The sequence below is a fragment of the Stegodyphus dumicola genome, chromosome 2 (assembly GCF_044657685.1).
Source record: "Stegodyphus dumicola isolate Sdum_Otavi_A_Nest chromosome 2, ASM4465768v1".
NCBI classification, from domain to species: Eukaryota; Metazoa; Arthropoda; class Arachnida; order Araneae; family Eresidae; genus Stegodyphus; species Stegodyphus dumicola.
This window is the reverse complement of record NC_140769.1, coordinates 163,510,624-163,528,835: the sequence shown is the minus strand read 5'-3', so window position 1 is coordinate 163,528,835 and position 18,212 is coordinate 163,510,624. Positions and strand designations below refer to the sequence as shown.

Below are 18,212 nucleotides of genomic sequence, written 5' to 3'. Positions count from 1 at the left end.
GTTAACTTGTCTAAAAGCACTTAGATGCTCTATAAGCATATATAACATTAGAAGAAATGTATTTGAGAGGAAAGCAGGCATAAAATTGTTTATTTCAAATCTAGATTTTTAATACATTTAATTTTAGCACTTTACAGATACACTGTGTATTTTACGTATGTAATACAACTATTAACATGAGTCCCTTTCATTCAGTCATCTTCAATATTCTGCTTTAATGCTTGGCATTCTGTATTATTTTTGTAATTTTTTCATACATATGTTTACTTAAATAATTAATCCAAAATAATTTTCCATTTATTATATATGCATGTAACTTTTTCTCAACCCGTAGTGGTATACACATAATTTTTCTCATAAAATTTTATTTGATCTGAATTGTCTTAATCTACTGTAGACAAGAAATGTCCAATAAATTAATATCAATATTTAATTTTATTTTATATTGATATATAATACAGTCAAAAGTCTTTAATCCGGACTCGTCGGGACTTTGGCGATTCCGGATTATCAATTTTTCCGGATTATAGATCATCAGTTTAAATCTGGTAAGATGGCATGCAGAAATTATAAAATTAAAAATATGAAACCGTAATTTATGAAATAAAGAGCAATTATGATCTAAAGGACATCAAAATTTACAAAAAAAAGCTTAATATTTGTTTTACTTTATTAAACATTGCTTTCAATGCGCGAATGCCTAAAGCATACATTACGCATAGGCGAAATTGCAATCAGAAAACTATTTGATGTGTATTTGTGATATTTATGATGAGGAATTTGATTTAAATCATATCAAAGATGGAGTACACCAAGATGAAATACTACATTTAGCAAGGAATAATAAGCTGAATAAAATAAAAACATCTGCCCTGAAGATAAGGATAGTGCTGACAGATCAACTTCCAGTTCATTGCGTGCTGCGACGTTACCCCCTACCCCTGTAGAGCAGCATGAAATTGATAAACAGATTTCGGAATGGTTAGAGCAAGAAAGGATATGCCTTTATTCATTTTTTGCAGCAATTCCACTCTTTGTTTGATGGACATCAAAACATTTTCGCTTTGTAGATACTTTGGCAGCTCCAACATCGGAAATTCTATTTGACATAATCGAAAGTTCAAGCTTACTTTTATAAAATTGCTCTAACAGTCGACAAAAAATAATAAGCCGGACTCAATTCGAAGATTAAGGAACAATGCAATCTGCAACATAACTGAAATAGGTAATTCGATAATCTTAGCTTAGCTTATACCATCCGTTATCATTAAACGTGCATGCGTAAATGTATTATGCACCAGCGCACACGCATATGCGTATGCGTAAAAGTATTACGCGCATGTGTAAACGCCTATGCGCATACGTGAACGAATTATCCTTTGACGCATGCGCAGAAAGTTTGTAGCTTTGAGGTCCGGATTATGGGTGTCCGAATTAACAACTTTTGACTGTAGGTTACTAATTTTATTCACAGAATAATAAATATGTTAATCATTAATTTTATTTTGATACTTTCTTGCTATAGCATCCCCAAGATTGAATTGTAATCAATCAAGATGTCTTGTCAAAATCTCACCATGTGTTAGTATATCTTGCTATGTGTTACATATTTGTTCTTACCATGTGTTCTTATATTAGTACTGTGTTTAATTTTTGCTAAGAGTTTCAAATTTGCATTAAGTTTTTAAAAATATTTCTTGCTTTTTTGCAAATATGCGATTAACAATATTTAATTTACCTAATAGAAAGATGAGTGCCATATAATGTTTTCAAGAAAAATGCCTTTTACTTGAGAAACTAATATGGAAAATAGTCACAACATGAGCAGAGGAGTTACATCCATCAAATGGTGTGAGAAACAGCTTTATATGTGTGAAAATGTTGTAATTGACTGAAAAAATTATATGTGGGAAATGTGTTCTGTACATCTTATGCAAAGATTCAGTGGATGAATAGGCAGTCACAATAAAACAGTTGAAATCGATAAAAGTTTGTTCTCCTAATATAAGAACATCTGTGGCACAGTACTCCCACAGCAGAAATTTTTTTGTAGGAATATGTGGGAATGATGTAAAGCACTTTGTTGTTCAAGATCTTGAATAGAGTTGCACCCTCATGACAAAAGTTATTCAACATTTACAAGATGAATCAATGGTCTATTCAGACTGTTGGAATGGATATAAAACAGAGCAACTTGAAGAAGCTGGTTCAGTCAACTCTGAACTATAAGTATAGTTTTGTAGATCCAACAGCGGGTGTTCATATTCAAAATATTTAAAGAATATGGGGTTTAGCTAAGTGCCATAATAAAAAACAACAGGGCACGTCTCGACATCACCTCAAATCATATCTTTTAGAAATTTATATAGAGAAACTACATGATGGTAATTATGTTTTTGATGAACTGTTGAAAGCAATTTTGGTAATATAGCCTTGTCATAATGATTATTAAGAATATTCATAGGAAACAACATGTATTATTGTAATTATATTGTTTATTTTTATCTTCGCATTTCACGAGCTGGCAAGATATCCTGGTTGATTAACAATTCAATATTAGGAGCCACCATAATTAGAAGTACCTTTATTTTCATCATATTCAAAAGTACTTTAATAAATAAGCACTTTTCTTCCCTTTTCAGGTTTTTTTTTAGTGTAAAAGTATTAGAAAATTGGGGGGGGAAGAGCCTAAGAACATAAAATTCAGATTATCTAATTAAATATTAATATATTTTACACCAGAATTTTATTATAAATAGTTTGATAACTGAATCGTTTATAATAAAATGAGTTTAAGTAAATTTGGTGTTCCTTTAAAATGGTGCTGCCATGCAGAGAAAGAACCTCCTTTCCACCCCCATAATTCAAGGTTACCAGCTATGTAGTTATGTTATAATATTTTTTGTAAGTTTAACAGAAAATTATAACAGTATTTTTTATTTTACAGAAAGAAGAAACTTGTTGCTTGCCTCCTTATTTATCTTCAGTATTAGATCGAAATTTATTTTCAAAAAGTGAATCTGAAAGTACGACCGAGAAGGCATCATTGCTGCCTTTGCCATCTGTAGCTCGTCATCCTGTTAGTACACTTTCTGATCAAATCTCTCCTGCTCTCTATCACAATGAAATGTTAGGCCTAAAAACACTAAAAAATGCAAGATTCAAGATTTTCCTGTCTGGTAATCTAAGTGTTTTAGCTGCTCCACCTCATGTCATAAGAATGTGTCCACCAGTTACATTCCGGAATTGGGCTGTATATAAACCCTTTATGGCAGTTGGTATGCATTTAATTTATTTAAATAAGAATATTAAAAGCTTGTTTCTGAATTTTACTATTTGAGACTCAAATTTTAGTGGGCTGATTGAAAACCAGATGATTCTATGGGCCTTTATTTATCCTTTTTTTTTAAAATAAGATCCTTAATCTTAAATTACATTTATGACACAATTTTATGAAGAACTCTAAAACACAAAAGATATTTTTTGAAACATCTCCTTTTAGGAATGTAGCTGTGGCATTTTCATTTCTTAATCTAGAAGAAAAACCATGCTATTGTCTTCAAAGTGTTGACAATGAAATCATATGGCATTAAGTAAGGATATAGGTGGGTAAAGCTGTCCTATCAGTTTAGATAATGCTGGTGATACTGTAGTAGCAACACGTACCTAAGCATTATTCAGAAGTAGAGAGAGACTCTGTATCTTGGAAAAATCTCTCTTTTTCCTTAATTGCCACCCCCAATAATATATTGTTGCAGGCTACTGGTTCGTTGGTATGTCTCTTATACATCACTCATATACATAGGGAGAATTAACAATTTATAAATAAAAATAAATTACAAACAGCACAGTAAATGACTTCAAACAGCTTAAGGAGAACATAACAATAAATAATTTCTCCTATGTATGCAAGAATTATCAGCAATTCAAAAACTCACTCACTGAGTAAAACTCGCAATTCATCTAAATCTCATAGTTAAATAACAACTTAAAACAGCAACAGAAACAATTCGTTCAAGCACTCTTAGCCACATTTCTATAGACTTATGCACTGGTCTGTATAATACAGGCTTCTAAATATTTGAGAAAAGATGAGTCGGTAAGGCCGATGAAAAGTGTATCTTGCGTTTCACACAGGTGATTTTACTTTCTGAACATTGCCACTCTCAGATCAAGAAAATCAATGATTTCATAAACTAACTTGTTCGTTTGCAATTAGGCAGCTGAGGAAGATGGTTCTGTATTCGTGTTTCGATGGTTCCTGCAAAATTTTCAAATATTACGCTGATTCATGTGGTTTGACTTCTCCAATAATCATATTTTGGCATGTTATTTTAATGTAAATTCCATTGTAATGTTGAATTTCCATTCTTATAGCTGCTATATCCATCTAGCCTCTTGACTCATATCCTTGGATTTTTTAAACTGAGCAACCAACTTAATAAGGCATGATTAGCATGTAAAAGGAATTTCCAGTCACAGAAATAGTGATAAAAATTATCTATTCCCTTTATGATGGCTAAACAGCTCATTTCTAGTGGCACAGTAATTCATTTCCGGCTTTGAAATACATGTTCTAGTGGCACAATAACATGTTCTTGGCTGCCAATTTCTTGAGGAAGCTCCAATTCCTTCATTGACATTTGTGTTGTAAATAAAGTGATATTCAGGTTGAAGATAAGCTAACACACAAGCGGAAAAGTTCAGCTTCAGTACTTCTTCACATTTATCAGTCCACAAAAAAATTTTGCTTTGCTTCTGTTAAGCTAACAGCTCTGCAGTTTTAGAGAATCTTTTGACAAATCTTTAATAGTAAGTTCAGAGCCTGAGAATGTTCCTTAATTTATGAGCATTTTGAGGGCGATAGCAGTCATTAAGACACTGATTATTTCAGGATTGTGCATACACCTTTGGTGGAGATAATATGGCCAAAATGGCTAACCTTTTACCAAAATAATTTACATTTTGTAGGAATGAGTTTTAAATCAGCTTCTGTACCACTTTTTTGATATTCCTAGATGTTTCTCAAAATTTTGTCTGGCTGTAATAATGTTATCGAGATATGCAAGACAGGCGTCATATGACTATCCCTTTAAAACTGTCTCAATTAGTCATTTTGATATCACTGCATAGTCCAAAAGCATTACTTTTTACTTTGAAACCTCCAGAATCCTTGACTGATAGTGGATGCCGTCTTCTTCCGATCTTAAAGGTGAATGTTCACTTGCCAGCAGCCACTCTTTATATACAAGGTGGAAAACAATTTGTTTTTGCTAATGTGTCATCTATTTAAGGCAAAGGATAACTATTCTTCTTTGTAATGCCATTTAAATGTCTGTACTTGACACAAAGTCTTGTAGAGCCATTTGTCTTCCTAAGACGATAGGTGATGCCCAAGGACTAGACAAAGGTTCAATAAGTCATTGTCCTGCATCTCTTTCAGAAGTTTTCCGACTTTCTCCTGTTTTGCGAAAGGAAGACAGTAAGGATGTTGCTTGATAGTGGATGGTTTCTGGTGTGGGACTGGTGTTGTGTTACATTTGTGCAACCAATGTGACTAAATGAAGTTGAGAAGAAATCTTTAAATTCACCTGTCAGATAATTTGCAGCTACAGTTTGTTTAGCATTTAATTCTGTAGTTTCAAGTAAATCTTTTAATTTAGATGGTCTCTGCTTTTGATCAACAGAACTTTGCACATTACTTATCATGTGAACATGAAGCTCTATCCTTACCTTTTATAAAAGCACATATCCTGCTATTTATTTTGGTGACTCTGATTAGCACATTTCCTTTTGTTAATTCCACTACAGCAGGCAAAGTCTTTTTGAATGTGTAATTTTTTCAGCGTAATCAGTAATTCCTATGCACAGCTTCTCAGAAGTATTTACTGTACCAGTAATGATGCATTCCGTAAAGGTAAGTAAGAGGAAAAGTAAGAGTGTCATGAGCAATTATCCTACAGCAGCTTACATCTTTGTCCATTCTAAACATCAATATTTTGCATCAAACAAAATGATTTTGCAGGCAAATCAATGGGACCCTGTCACACAAGCCATGAATTCGGTTGAATCCATAAGAATATAAAAATTTTACTGAATTATATGTATATTGATCATTTTGGTCCCTTTGCCATCTTTCTGGTCATATTGTAGTTCCACGTTTATCAAAGTTCTGATCTTTACTTACAAAATACTGATCCAAGTGACTTTTGAAATCTTCATATAAAGTAAATATTTTACTACTGAAATAATTTTTTAAAGACCAGAACAAGTAATAATCCAAACATGTCAGGTATTGTGACTATGGTGGGTGTGATAGCACATCCTATTCAGCTGTAACAACTTCTAAATATTATCAAACTTGTTTGAAATCTCACATTATCATGCTGAAACACTATACTTTTTCTGATGGTCAGGTCTGGCTTTTGCTTGAGGGTATCCCACAGTATGTTCAGTTGATGGCAGTGCACTTTTGAATCAGTAGTGGAATGATCTGGTAAAAGCTTTAATAAAAAAGTATGCTTTTGTTTCAATTGTAGAATTCTCTGGTAGAAGTTTAAAAACTCTTAAAATCCCATCAAACAGAGAACATCACTTTTTTATGAATATCAGCTTTGAGTGCTTTCACTAGACTAATTGTTTTGCTTCATGATTGCTTGCGTTTGACACTGTTGTAAACAATCCATTTCTCATCACCAGTTATGATTTACTAGGTAGATCATTTTCTTGGCATTCAAGAAAGTTATAATCTTTATGGCCAGTTATGATTTACTGGAAAGATCATTTTCTTGCTATTTGTGACTGTCTTGACATTTGCGAAGCCAGTCACAAATGCGACATTTCTCTTCCTCTTAAGAATATGTGGAGCCAATATAATTTTCTTTGAAATGAAAGCAAGTCATTTCACATGATTATAACAGTTAAGTTCAATACTTAGTGATTTTTATATTATTATTTGTCAGTTTGCTTCAGTCAGTGCTTCATCAACTTTAACTGGTCTTTGAGAGCATGGTGCATTTTCAGTATCAAATTTGCTGGAGCGAAGTTTTGCTAACCACTTTTGGCACTGGCATTCTGTGAACCCGTCTTTTACATATACATCGCACAATTTCTTTCCTTACTTGAACAGAATTCTTACCTGTTGGATAATAAAAAAGTAAATATGCTGAAAATGCTGCTTTTGATTTTTCTTATTTGATAGGACATCGAAAGAAAATGATTGAACAGAATCGAACACAATTATTTACATATAAGCTTTCAAATATCATTTGTCAACATATATAATGACAATACAATTTAGCATAAAAGTGGCTGGTTAAAAAAGCAGCCAATTCTTTTAATGGTTAAAAAAAGTAATAATAAAATGAAATTTCAAACAACTCAATAGTTACTGTTCACTATGTATGTGTGGTTTGGAAATGTGGACATCCATAACCATAGTTTCCAACTACCCTAGTTTTGCCAAAAGAATCTTGGCAAATCACAAAATCTAGTTTTTAATATTTAGTGTCTTATTTTGCTGTTACTTATGCAGTTTCGTTCTTTTGCCTGAGAAACTACAGTTGTTATATAAAGCTGAAACTTGGGATTCTGCTATTGATAACCTCCAAGCAAAATTTTGTGAATTCCAAGTTGATGAACTCTCTTATGAAATTTTGCAAGAGAAATATGTCAATGAGTAATGAGATATATCAATGAGTAAGTAATGAGTTTTGATTTCAAAACACCAGAACAGCTGTACTAAAGAAAAAGTATCCAAAACTTTTATTACTGCAGTGTCAGTTTTGACTATTCTTCACAATAATGCTCTATGTGAATGTTATTTATTTAGTCAAGTGAGGAAAATTAAGGGCATAATTTAGATAATCTCTTTTAAATGCAATTCTAGGCAAATTGTTAGTTGAATGTTGAAGAAAAAGAAAATTCTATAAAAAATTATGATGATCTATTCTTGAAAAAAGCTAACGCTGCTGCAAATTTGTCATCTCCTAATGAAACTTAAATTTGCATCCTCATTCATAGGGATTTCCAGCATTATTTTTCTGATTGATTTTTATCAGATTTGAATTATTTTAATCTACCGTAGATGCTTGTTGAGTTTTTTATGAAGATTCAGTCAGTGTGTAATCTTGTTAATATTTTTATTTATTTTTGTTTTACATCAATAAATGGCAGATTATTAAATTTATCCACACAGTTATTATGTACATTAATTATTAATTATATTTTCATTGCATTTAAAGTACTTTGATATCTAAGGCTTTTCTTCCCTTTGTAGGATTTTATGAGTATAAAAGTTTAAGAAGATTATAAAATCAAATGAAATTGGCCATAAAACATAAAGTTTAGATTATATAATTAAATTGTATTATATTTTATATCAGAATCATGCTATAAATAATTCAGTTATCTGAATCATGCATTATAAAATAAATTTAAGTCAGTTTGGTTCTTTTGAAATTACATAGCGCCGTAGAAGAAAAATCTTCCATTTTTTTTTATGTTTCAAGTTTGGCAGCTATGCATAATCCATTGATCATTTTGAAATTCCTTCATCGCTGAAATATTGAAATATGGCTAAGTTTTTCACCACCATATGCATTTGTTAATATTACATTATCACAGCAATAAGTGTTTTATAATCATTTTACCTAAATTTAACAAAAAAAGTCAATCACACCTGTGTTGTATTGTCATAAAAACATCTTCTTTATCCACCACAATGGAGTGTATAAAGTGCTTCCTCTCTGTACAACCAAATACTAAAGGTTGTTGGTTGTCCAAATACTAAAGGTTCAGACAACTGATGACACATGATGACACAACTTTCTCAAAGCCTAACGTTAAACATGGTAAAATTTTAGTAATTTTTAATATTAGAAAGAAAAATAATAATTTTAATATTAGAAAGGAAAACAGTCTCAAAAGTTTTCAGTCAGACTTATTAATTATATATTTTAAATTCAAAATATGAATTTATAATTTCTAGGTTTTCTGCTATTCTAACCTTTTGAAGTTGGGGATTTGACTCTTGTAAAGCCCCTAAAAAGATGAGGTTTTTTTTTTTTTTTGTACCTTATGCTTTCTCCCTTTTAATAATTTCCTTGCTGTTGTCAATAATGGCTTTTTTAGGGAGTTTGGTTCATCCTGAAAGAGAGGTGTTTCTTTACAAAAAGAAAAAAAAGAAAAAAAAAGGCGGGGAATGTAGGGATTCCTGTCTAAACTGTTTAGATAGTTTTCCTTATAAAGGGGAAATTTAAAGATGCAATTGATTCCAAATCAGACTAAGTGATACACAAAAGGGAAATAGAGAGACAATGTGACTCTATTTCTCCATATTATAGCTCATACCTTTCTTAAAAAAAGTGTGAGTTTTTAAGTAATGTTTTTATTTTATTGTACCAAATTAAGTTCCTTTATAAAGTGGTAATAAAAATTAATTCTATTGTATTTTGAAGTTATGTTATAAAATTCCTTCATATCTGTTATTTTATAGATATTTTTAGTTTTTTTTTTATTTATCTCCATCTAATTTTTAATGCATCTAAAATTTTTTCATAGATTTTATGGACATGTTTTCTTGGTACTTATTCTTGGTATATAAACTTGGGTATATCTACAAACTGTATTATGGATTGCAACTTTTTATCACAATTGTTTAGTCTTTAAATCTTGATTTTTTGAAAGGTATATGACTTTTTAAAAATTTTTCTTAATTTGCAATTTTAAACTATTGTTAATGGCTTTGTTATATTCGTTACATATTCTTTCAATAAAATCACAATAAGATATATTGTTTTGACCTACAGCCAAGCCAAAGGGTTTGGGCAGTATATTCAAGTTTGTATTTTTCATCGCTTTTTTCATTCATTATCTTATAATAATCACTGAATAATACTTCTTAAAGAAGATTCATTGTTTTATTGGGCGAATCTTGTTACAGATTTTTTTAAAATTACCTGTATAATATTATATTTCAAATCCTTAAAGTTTTTTGAAAATATGCGAGAGAATAATATTCTTGCAAAATATTTTAACAAATAAGCTTTATAAGCTAATGTTTTTAGGGCATGATAAAAATTGATGAAATGTCTTCATCATGCATCATGTGTAGAGGAATTGAATATTAAATTTATATTCAGGTAATGCTGGTGGAAGCATTCAAGTAATAAATATGGCAACTGGAGTTATTGAAAAGGAATATGCCCTTCATACTTCTCCTGTTAGGTAAAGATATCCATTTGTTTAAGAAAGTGCTGAAATTTATTTATCTTTTATTTTAAAGTCTAAGGAACATAAAAACTTGAAATACATAATTTTTTATTTTAGAGGAATAGAGTGGATAGGTCTGACATCTTTTTTATCATACTCTCACCCAAATACTGTAAACAGTTCTGGCCATGTGCGAAATGAGTTAGTCTTAACCGATCTGCAATCTGGAAGAACAAAATCCTTACGTGGAGAGAAAAATGAAGAATCTCCTATTGATATGATTCGTGTGTCTTATCTCAGGTAGGATATTAAAAAAAATTGTTTTATGTTTTTATTTTGTGTGAAAGGATATGGATAAGTAATGCTTGTGCTTCCTTGTGGCTGAAACATGTTACTTGAGGTTTAAAAGTGTTTTTGAGGTTTGTGTGTCTATGCAAACTGGGAATAAATTATTGTAGTAATGGCTTAATAATTGTACCTAGAAGTATTTATTAATAAATAATGGGTTTTTGAATTTCTTTATAAAAACATCTAAATAGCATTCCTAATTGAGTAATAATATACTATTTTTAATAATTTCTATCCTAGAATATATTTGTATGTAATTTCAATATAGCTTTTTTTTTTTTTTCCAGAACTATTTTTGTGTTGGTATATGTTTTTCAATTGCATTAGTGAAAGGCAGTTTTCAATCTTCGCTGTTGTTCAAAAGATTTAATTTTATTATATAAGCAAATTTAATGAATCATTGGACATTTTTAACTTAATTATAAAACACTTTAAAAAGTCTCAATGTTTCAGCGGCTTGTAAATAAGCTTTCAAGAAAGCTGACTAGGGAGCTTCAGTTATATATAGATCTGGCTAGCTCTTACACATGAATCTGAGTTTCCTCATAGGGCTCCATGGTGGGTAAGGCAGTGTGGACCTGAATCTGTTCTACCATTATGTAATAAAATTTCTGAAGTTTATAATACTACTGAAAAGCATCACACCTAAGCATATGCCAATGATTTGTATACTGACTGATCTCCATGTTTCTTACTGATAAGTAATTCAGAAAGTGAGCTTAGGAAAATGTAACCCTTTTTGATCAATGAATGAGTTTTATCTGTGGCAGGTGAACCTAAGAACGATAAACAACTGAAATCTGGCAACCTTCTCATTGAGACAACTAGCTGTCTGTGAATCTGCTAAAGATAACATCAGTGGAATAAGTTAAGGTTACAGTTTGTGCATAAAGGTCTAAATTGTTCATAAAGAGTAATCTCAAATCCAGACCTTTTATCACTATATATGGAAGAAATTGTAACAGAGCTTGAAAAACAAAATGACTGTGGTGCTATGAGGATAAAGGTTAGAGAAAGTTGCCAGTTGCTTTACACCAAGCATATTATATGTATGTAGCAAGCATTTAAGACCCTTAATCTTTTGAAGAGTATAAAGGCTAGCTATTTGCTTATCTAGATTGGCTAGATATGTGATCAAAAAAGTGTAGGAGTATGTTAGAAAAACATCTGAAGTTTACCATTAACTTTCTCTTTTGGAAAAGGAAGACATGTTGATCAGCAGGAGTGAAGAAATTGCTGATAGAATTGGTGAGATTTGCTTTTATTCCAAATAGACGTAACTGTTCATTGGCATTTTGTTTCCTTATTGGCATTTCTTTTCCTCCAATCTGAAAGAACTCCTAATTTAATGTGCTCGCAAAACCTTCTCATATAACATAAGACAAGTGCAGATCCCAGTGATGTGATCTATACCATGCTAGAGCATTTAGCATATAAGTTATTATGTGCCCTTCTCATCTTTTTAATTGAATATAGTATAGAATTAGCATATTTTCCTGCATGCATGGAGGATAAGCTAATGTAATTTCTATAGCCAAATCTGATATTTTTTAGCCTGAAGACAATTTTTGCCTTGAAAAAGCTTCTTTCTACTCTTAATGAGATATTATACTTAATGGTAAGTTACAGTGGAGCTGACATGACAAGAGACAGTTTAAAATAGCCCTGAATAAAATTCTAAAATGGTCAAACATGGATTCAATCAAGGGAAAAGCTTAACTATGTACACTTTTGACATCACAAAAGGCCTACATCTAGATCTAGAACTCTCCTTACAGAAGATTTTAATATCAGCTCAGTCAGACGTAAAATAGCTTGGAGTGTAGGTTGATAAGAAGCTTTCCATCATTTCATACATTCCAAGTTCCTGAATACCATGAGTCTTCTAAAAATTCTATCAAACACATGGGGATCTGACTGTTATGCTATGTTCCAGATCTATAGAGGGCTGATTAGATCCAAAATTATACTATGCCTCTGTGGTGTACAGATCTTTACATTTGTCTTTTTGTCCTGAAACATGATCTTACTTGCCATCAAGCTTTATGCATTTGTTCTGAAGCATTCCGTGTACCTCCTGCACAGAGCCTGTACATAGAATGCTTTGAATCATCACTTCAGTTAAACGTTAACAATTGTGTCTTTGCTATTGATTTATTTATACTGTTCCCAGCCTGAACATCCTGCTCAATTCCTAGTTCTTCATGATTCATGTGATCTTTTCCAAGCCCAGCCTTACACTTACCTTCTCTGAAAGGTCTTGTTCATTGGTTGCTGAGTATAGCATGTCTGGCATGAATGTCCAAGTAATCAAATGTTTCAGATTTCAGATTCCTTCTTAGGATGATGTAAAAATCAAATTTCTTTAAAAGCATTCAGATATTTCGAGAACAACAACACTAGTGAGGCTATGTACACTGTTAAAAAAAAAAAGGGGGGGAGGACAGTGCTATATCTCCCGTTCTACTGGGCCGATTGACAAAATTCAAACTGCGTTTTTAATGTCTCAAAAGCACGACTTAGGATATATATTATATTTATATATAGCACTATTCTAACATAGGTATTTTGACACAAAATCAGACTTTTTCTGAAATAACATACCTTTTTTACATATTTTGATTCTACGACTCAAATTATGCCAGAATACTAAGTTTTGTAAAAATCAGACGAGTAGTTTTTAAAATATTAGCGCTCAAAATTTTAGCTCCTCAATGTTAGTTGAATTTGGTAAATATTTATTAATATCTCTTTTTTTGTTAAACTTTTATTATTTTTCCTTTCACATTTCGAAATTTAGGTTCATTCCAAATAAAATTTACCCATTTTTTGTGTTTTAATTTTTAAATTTCTATTTTGAAATAATTTTTGTAAATTTTTCAAAAAACATTTTGAATTATAACCTATAAAATTTTTACCATCATCTTAAAGTAGGTGTATTTTTAAGCATATCTGCAAAAAATTGGACTTTTTTATTCAAAATTTTCTAAGATATACACGAATTTACATATTTTCACGTTTTGAAATTTGGCATCTTTTTTTTTTGAGCGATAGTAATGCCAAATGTGGTTAATGGATTTTTGTTACAGTGAATTGCCACAGCTATTTTTAACCTAAATTTCAAGTAAAATTTTGCGGAAAATTAATTATATAAAATATATTCCCTCAATGATGCGTAATGAATATTTATTAATACTATATAAAAAGCTATTTTTTTAAATTATAGATGATATTATTCAAATTTTTAACTATTTTTTTAAGTTTCTCTCTTCTTTTTTTTTAAAAAAATAAGAGTAAATTTTTACCTTCGGCGTTTTATCGTCTGCTACTTTACTTTAACTTCGTTTAAATCGAATTGTCTAAAACTGAGAATTTTCATTTGATGTTTTGTTTGAATTTTATGACATTAACTGCATAATTTATTTCTAAACAAACTGTTGCTTACGGCTGATACTATCATCCATATTTTTAAAGCACAGTATATTTTTATAGAAACATAAGATTTAGAATAATCATTTTTATAAAAGTCAAATTATGATATAAACATAAAATCCTCTAGAGACTGAATTAATGGAAGTTCAATGGTTATGTAGAAATGATCTGCAGCTACTTAATGGCTGGATAAGTCAGCAGATTCTGTGGACAAGTAAGAATAATTATATAAACGACACCCAACATTCTGGATTCAATTAACAACGAGGATATGATGTTTATTAAATGAATTTAAGAAGTTTTAAAACATGAAAAATCAACTCATTTTTTAACCTAAAATGTATTTCTGTGCGTAGCGTATTTTCATTATATCCTTAAAATTCTAATTTAGAATCTAATTGTCAAGAACTGAATCCTGATCATCAGTAATATAATAAGTAATTATTACGGTTATTAATAAATCCTTCTTATAAAGTAATTGCAAATATTTCAAAAAACTTTGTCTGAATGAAAATATTTTTCTATGCAAATACAGTCAAAAGTCGTTAATCCGGACTCGTCGGGACTTCGGCGATTCCGGATTATAGATCATCAGTTTAAATCTCGTAATATGGCATGCGAAATTCTAAAATTAAAAATATGAAACCGTAATTTATGAAATAAAGAACAATTATAATCTAAAGGGTATCGAAATTTACCAAAAAAAAAAAAAAAAGCTTAATATTTATTTGTTTACTTTATTAAACATTTCTTTCAATGTAAGTTGTTTAAGTTGCTTTGTTTTATGTGATCATACTTAATTGCTGTGCCGAGAATACCGACTAACTTGTCAATCGAAATTTTTTCGTTTTCACTAACCTCTCTGTCACAATTTTCATGTCTTTATCCATTTTTTGCAGCAATACCACTTTTTGTTTGTTGGACATCGAAACATACTTTCGTTTTGTAGATCCTTTGGAAGTTCCAGCATCGGAAATTCTATTTGACATAATCAAAAGTTCAAGTTTACTTTTATAAAATTGCTCTTACAGTTGGCAAAAAATAATAAGCGGGATCCAATTCGAAGATTAAGGAACAATGCAATCATTAACATTAACTGAAACAGATAATTAGATAATTTTAGCTTACACCGTCCGTTATACATTAAACGCGCAGGCAAAAATGTATTCTGCACTTGCGCACACGCATATGCGCAGTAGTCAAGGTTGATGCTAAAGCAAAGTTTAAAGATATTAAACATTTAGCAGTGTTAGCAATGAAAGCTCTCTGAGTTATGCTGTGCAGACATTGAAGACAATAAAAGATTTTGAACTTAACCAATTTATTAACAATATAATAAAAATAAAAACACATAAAATAAATTTCAACAATATTAGAGTATTAGGCAAAACATAACATAATCATCATTCATCAAATATTTTTACCTGTACTCCAAAACACTGGCATTCTATACAAACAAATTTCAAAAAAAAAAAAAAAAAAAAAAAGAAAGAGTCCTAAATAGTGACTATGCCGCCTAAAAATAAAGCAGGCTACCCATTCCATAAGTTCATAATCAATGGTCAAGAAAACACCTGAAAAATTTAAATGTGAGACCACTTAAAACCGGCCTAACGCTGTTTGCACTTAATTCCACCCTCCTTGAAGAAATATGGACGCTGCCTACGGTAGTCACTCACAGGACAGCCCCCGGAACTGAAGAACTTCAATCTGGAACCATTATCTTGTAAACCGGAATCAAGGCATCCTTTCACCGGACTGCAGGCATCCTTTGGAAGGGGCTGGAAACCGCTCACACACCAACCGGTAAACCAGGAACTAGAAGCAGGTTGAGCCATACACTCTTACTCTCTATAATTGACCGAGCTATTGCGAAGAGCAATGTTGCCGGTTCCAAAATTAAAGCCCAAGGGCACTTGACATAAATAAATCCGGACGTGGAGAAAATCTCAGATGAGAAAACGGAGATAAGGGGAAGAAGAGAAGTACCAAAAGGAGCAAGACAATCCAATCGGACAAGTTCGCAAAAGGTGACGAGCGATCATAGCTTTCAAGGAGGACCCAAGACAATGGAAATCAATGACAACAATACGAGAAGATACACTACAGCAATAGTTCCAATGACAAATTCAAATATAATTAAACAACATCAATCAGTAGTGCTAAATACAACACAATACAAAACAACTATACAACACAATTTAAATACAATTATTCAACGAAGCAACAGAAGAACTTCAATCAAAATCAGATGCATTGGAAGTGTAAATAGCTAACAATTGAGGATCTAAGTGAAAAAGTTGTCGTCTCCTCCCATGAAGGTGTGGGCTGCAAGTGGTCTGACGCTTCTATCTTCGAAGAGAATTTCATAATTAAAAATTTGGGAGTAATTAACAAAGTCACATTGCACAGCTTTGTTGAAGAATTTTTCATTAGATCTTCTGATGTAATCTGGAATCGTCTCAAGTTTTAAGTCTCTGTGTAAAAGTTTATTGCGGATAAGATAGTGAGAGTCAGTAATAATGCAGGTTGAGCCAGAGCGACGCGAGATACTTATAGCAGAAGTAGGAATGACGTCATCTCACGGTAACCAATCAGCTATCGGCACGAATCGGCTTTTCAGATGACGTAACATTGTTTCGTTTTTGCATCTCAATTAGGTTGAGACAGTCCGTTTTCAATGCAAACAGTGGCAGCAAGAAAAGAAGTAGAAGTAATTACTATGTTATATTAAAATAAGGACTAAACTAAATAAACATTTCAAGGAGGAGAGATGATGCATTAAAAAATTTGAAAATAAGCTATATTTTTCAACAAATACCCCCCACATCATCATCTCCGACCTGAAATAAAAACAGAATGCCAGTATCTTTACAAAAATTCAAAACAAGAATAAATAAATATCACAATTTCATTCAGAAATTTTTAAGAACATTTTTCTTTGGGAAAATCTTATCCCATTATTCAAAAAAATTTTACCGTAGCAAGAAAGTTCAACATGTTACAAAACAATACAAAGTCATATATATGATCATACGCTCAATACATTTACCCAGGGCCTTGGTCACTCATACAACATTTTACACTATACAATTTTACATTTACCTAATATCTATCATATATGAGTTATAACATATTTTTCAAATTAACAAAACTTTTAATTTAAATACACACAAAAACAAATTTCATAAGAAAATTGTTCCACAAAATTTTACCAGATTATGCTTAGTCAGCAGTTTTGTCATGGGATCAGCCAGATTATCTTTACTTGGGACATATTTTAAATCAAAAATTTCCCTGTTCAATAGATCACGAATGAAAAATAGTTTCACATCTATATGTTTTGTCCTCGAGTTTTCAATGGGTGATTTTGTAAAACATATAGCAGCCATATTATCAGCAAACAATATTGGTCTCAAAACATAGTTACTTGCAATTTTAAACTGAATGCATTCATCCAAAATGTTTTTAAACCAAACTAATTCTTTTGCTGATTCAGTCATGGAGATAAATTCAGCCTCCATAGTAGATAAACTCACTCCCTTTTCTTTAAATGTATGCCAAGATACAGGTGATTCTCCCAACAAAGCTATTTGTCCACCAATAGACACCATATCATCCCTGCTTGAAGCAAAATCCGAATCTGAATATATATTGAGCTTCAGTTCCTTGCATACCAGCTTGAGTTTGTGCTGTCTGGTATTGGAAACGTACCCTAAAAGTTTAAGTAATCCTTCCCAGTGAAACTTACCAGGATTGCTTTGGAACTGAGAAAATATATTAACAGCATAAGCTATATCCGGACGAGTATGATTGCAAAGAAACGATAGACATCCCAAAACATTTCTATAAGGATAATTCATCATTTCAGTCGTTTCTTCTTGTGTACTGGGACTTTGAGACTTTGAGTATTTCACACCTTTAACTATTGGAAGGGAAGTAATTTGTATTTTAAAAGACTTAAATCGATTAACTATGTCTTCTATATATAATTGCTGATGAATTAAAACACTATTTTTCTCATATTCAAATTCCACACCCAGAAGCTTTCTTGTTTTACCTAAAATTTTCAAATCAAAATGTGAACTCAGGACTTTTAATATCCTTTTGGCCTGAACTTCACTTTTCCCAAACACAACTATATCATCAACATAAACCAACAGAATGACAAAATCTTTAAAACGATAGACACAATTACACCACTCAAACTTGATGAACCC

At 31.3% G+C, this 18,212-nt stretch overlaps 1 protein-coding gene across 1 annotated transcript in view; it reads left to right on the top strand.

The window, feature by feature from the left end:
• The window catches only part of LOC118199333 (WD repeat-containing protein 11-like), a 153,600-nt gene that overhangs the window by 38,690 nt on the left and 96,698 nt on the right, over positions 1–18,212 (top strand). The window contains exons 10-12 of the mRNA XM_035371166.2: positions 2,948–3,278; positions 10,143–10,227; positions 10,330–10,512. Coding sequence (XP_035227057.1) covers positions 2,948–3,278; positions 10,143–10,227; positions 10,330–10,512 — 599 coding nt within the window. The remainder of the gene's footprint in view (positions 1–2,947; positions 3,279–10,142; positions 10,228–10,329; positions 10,513–18,212) is intronic.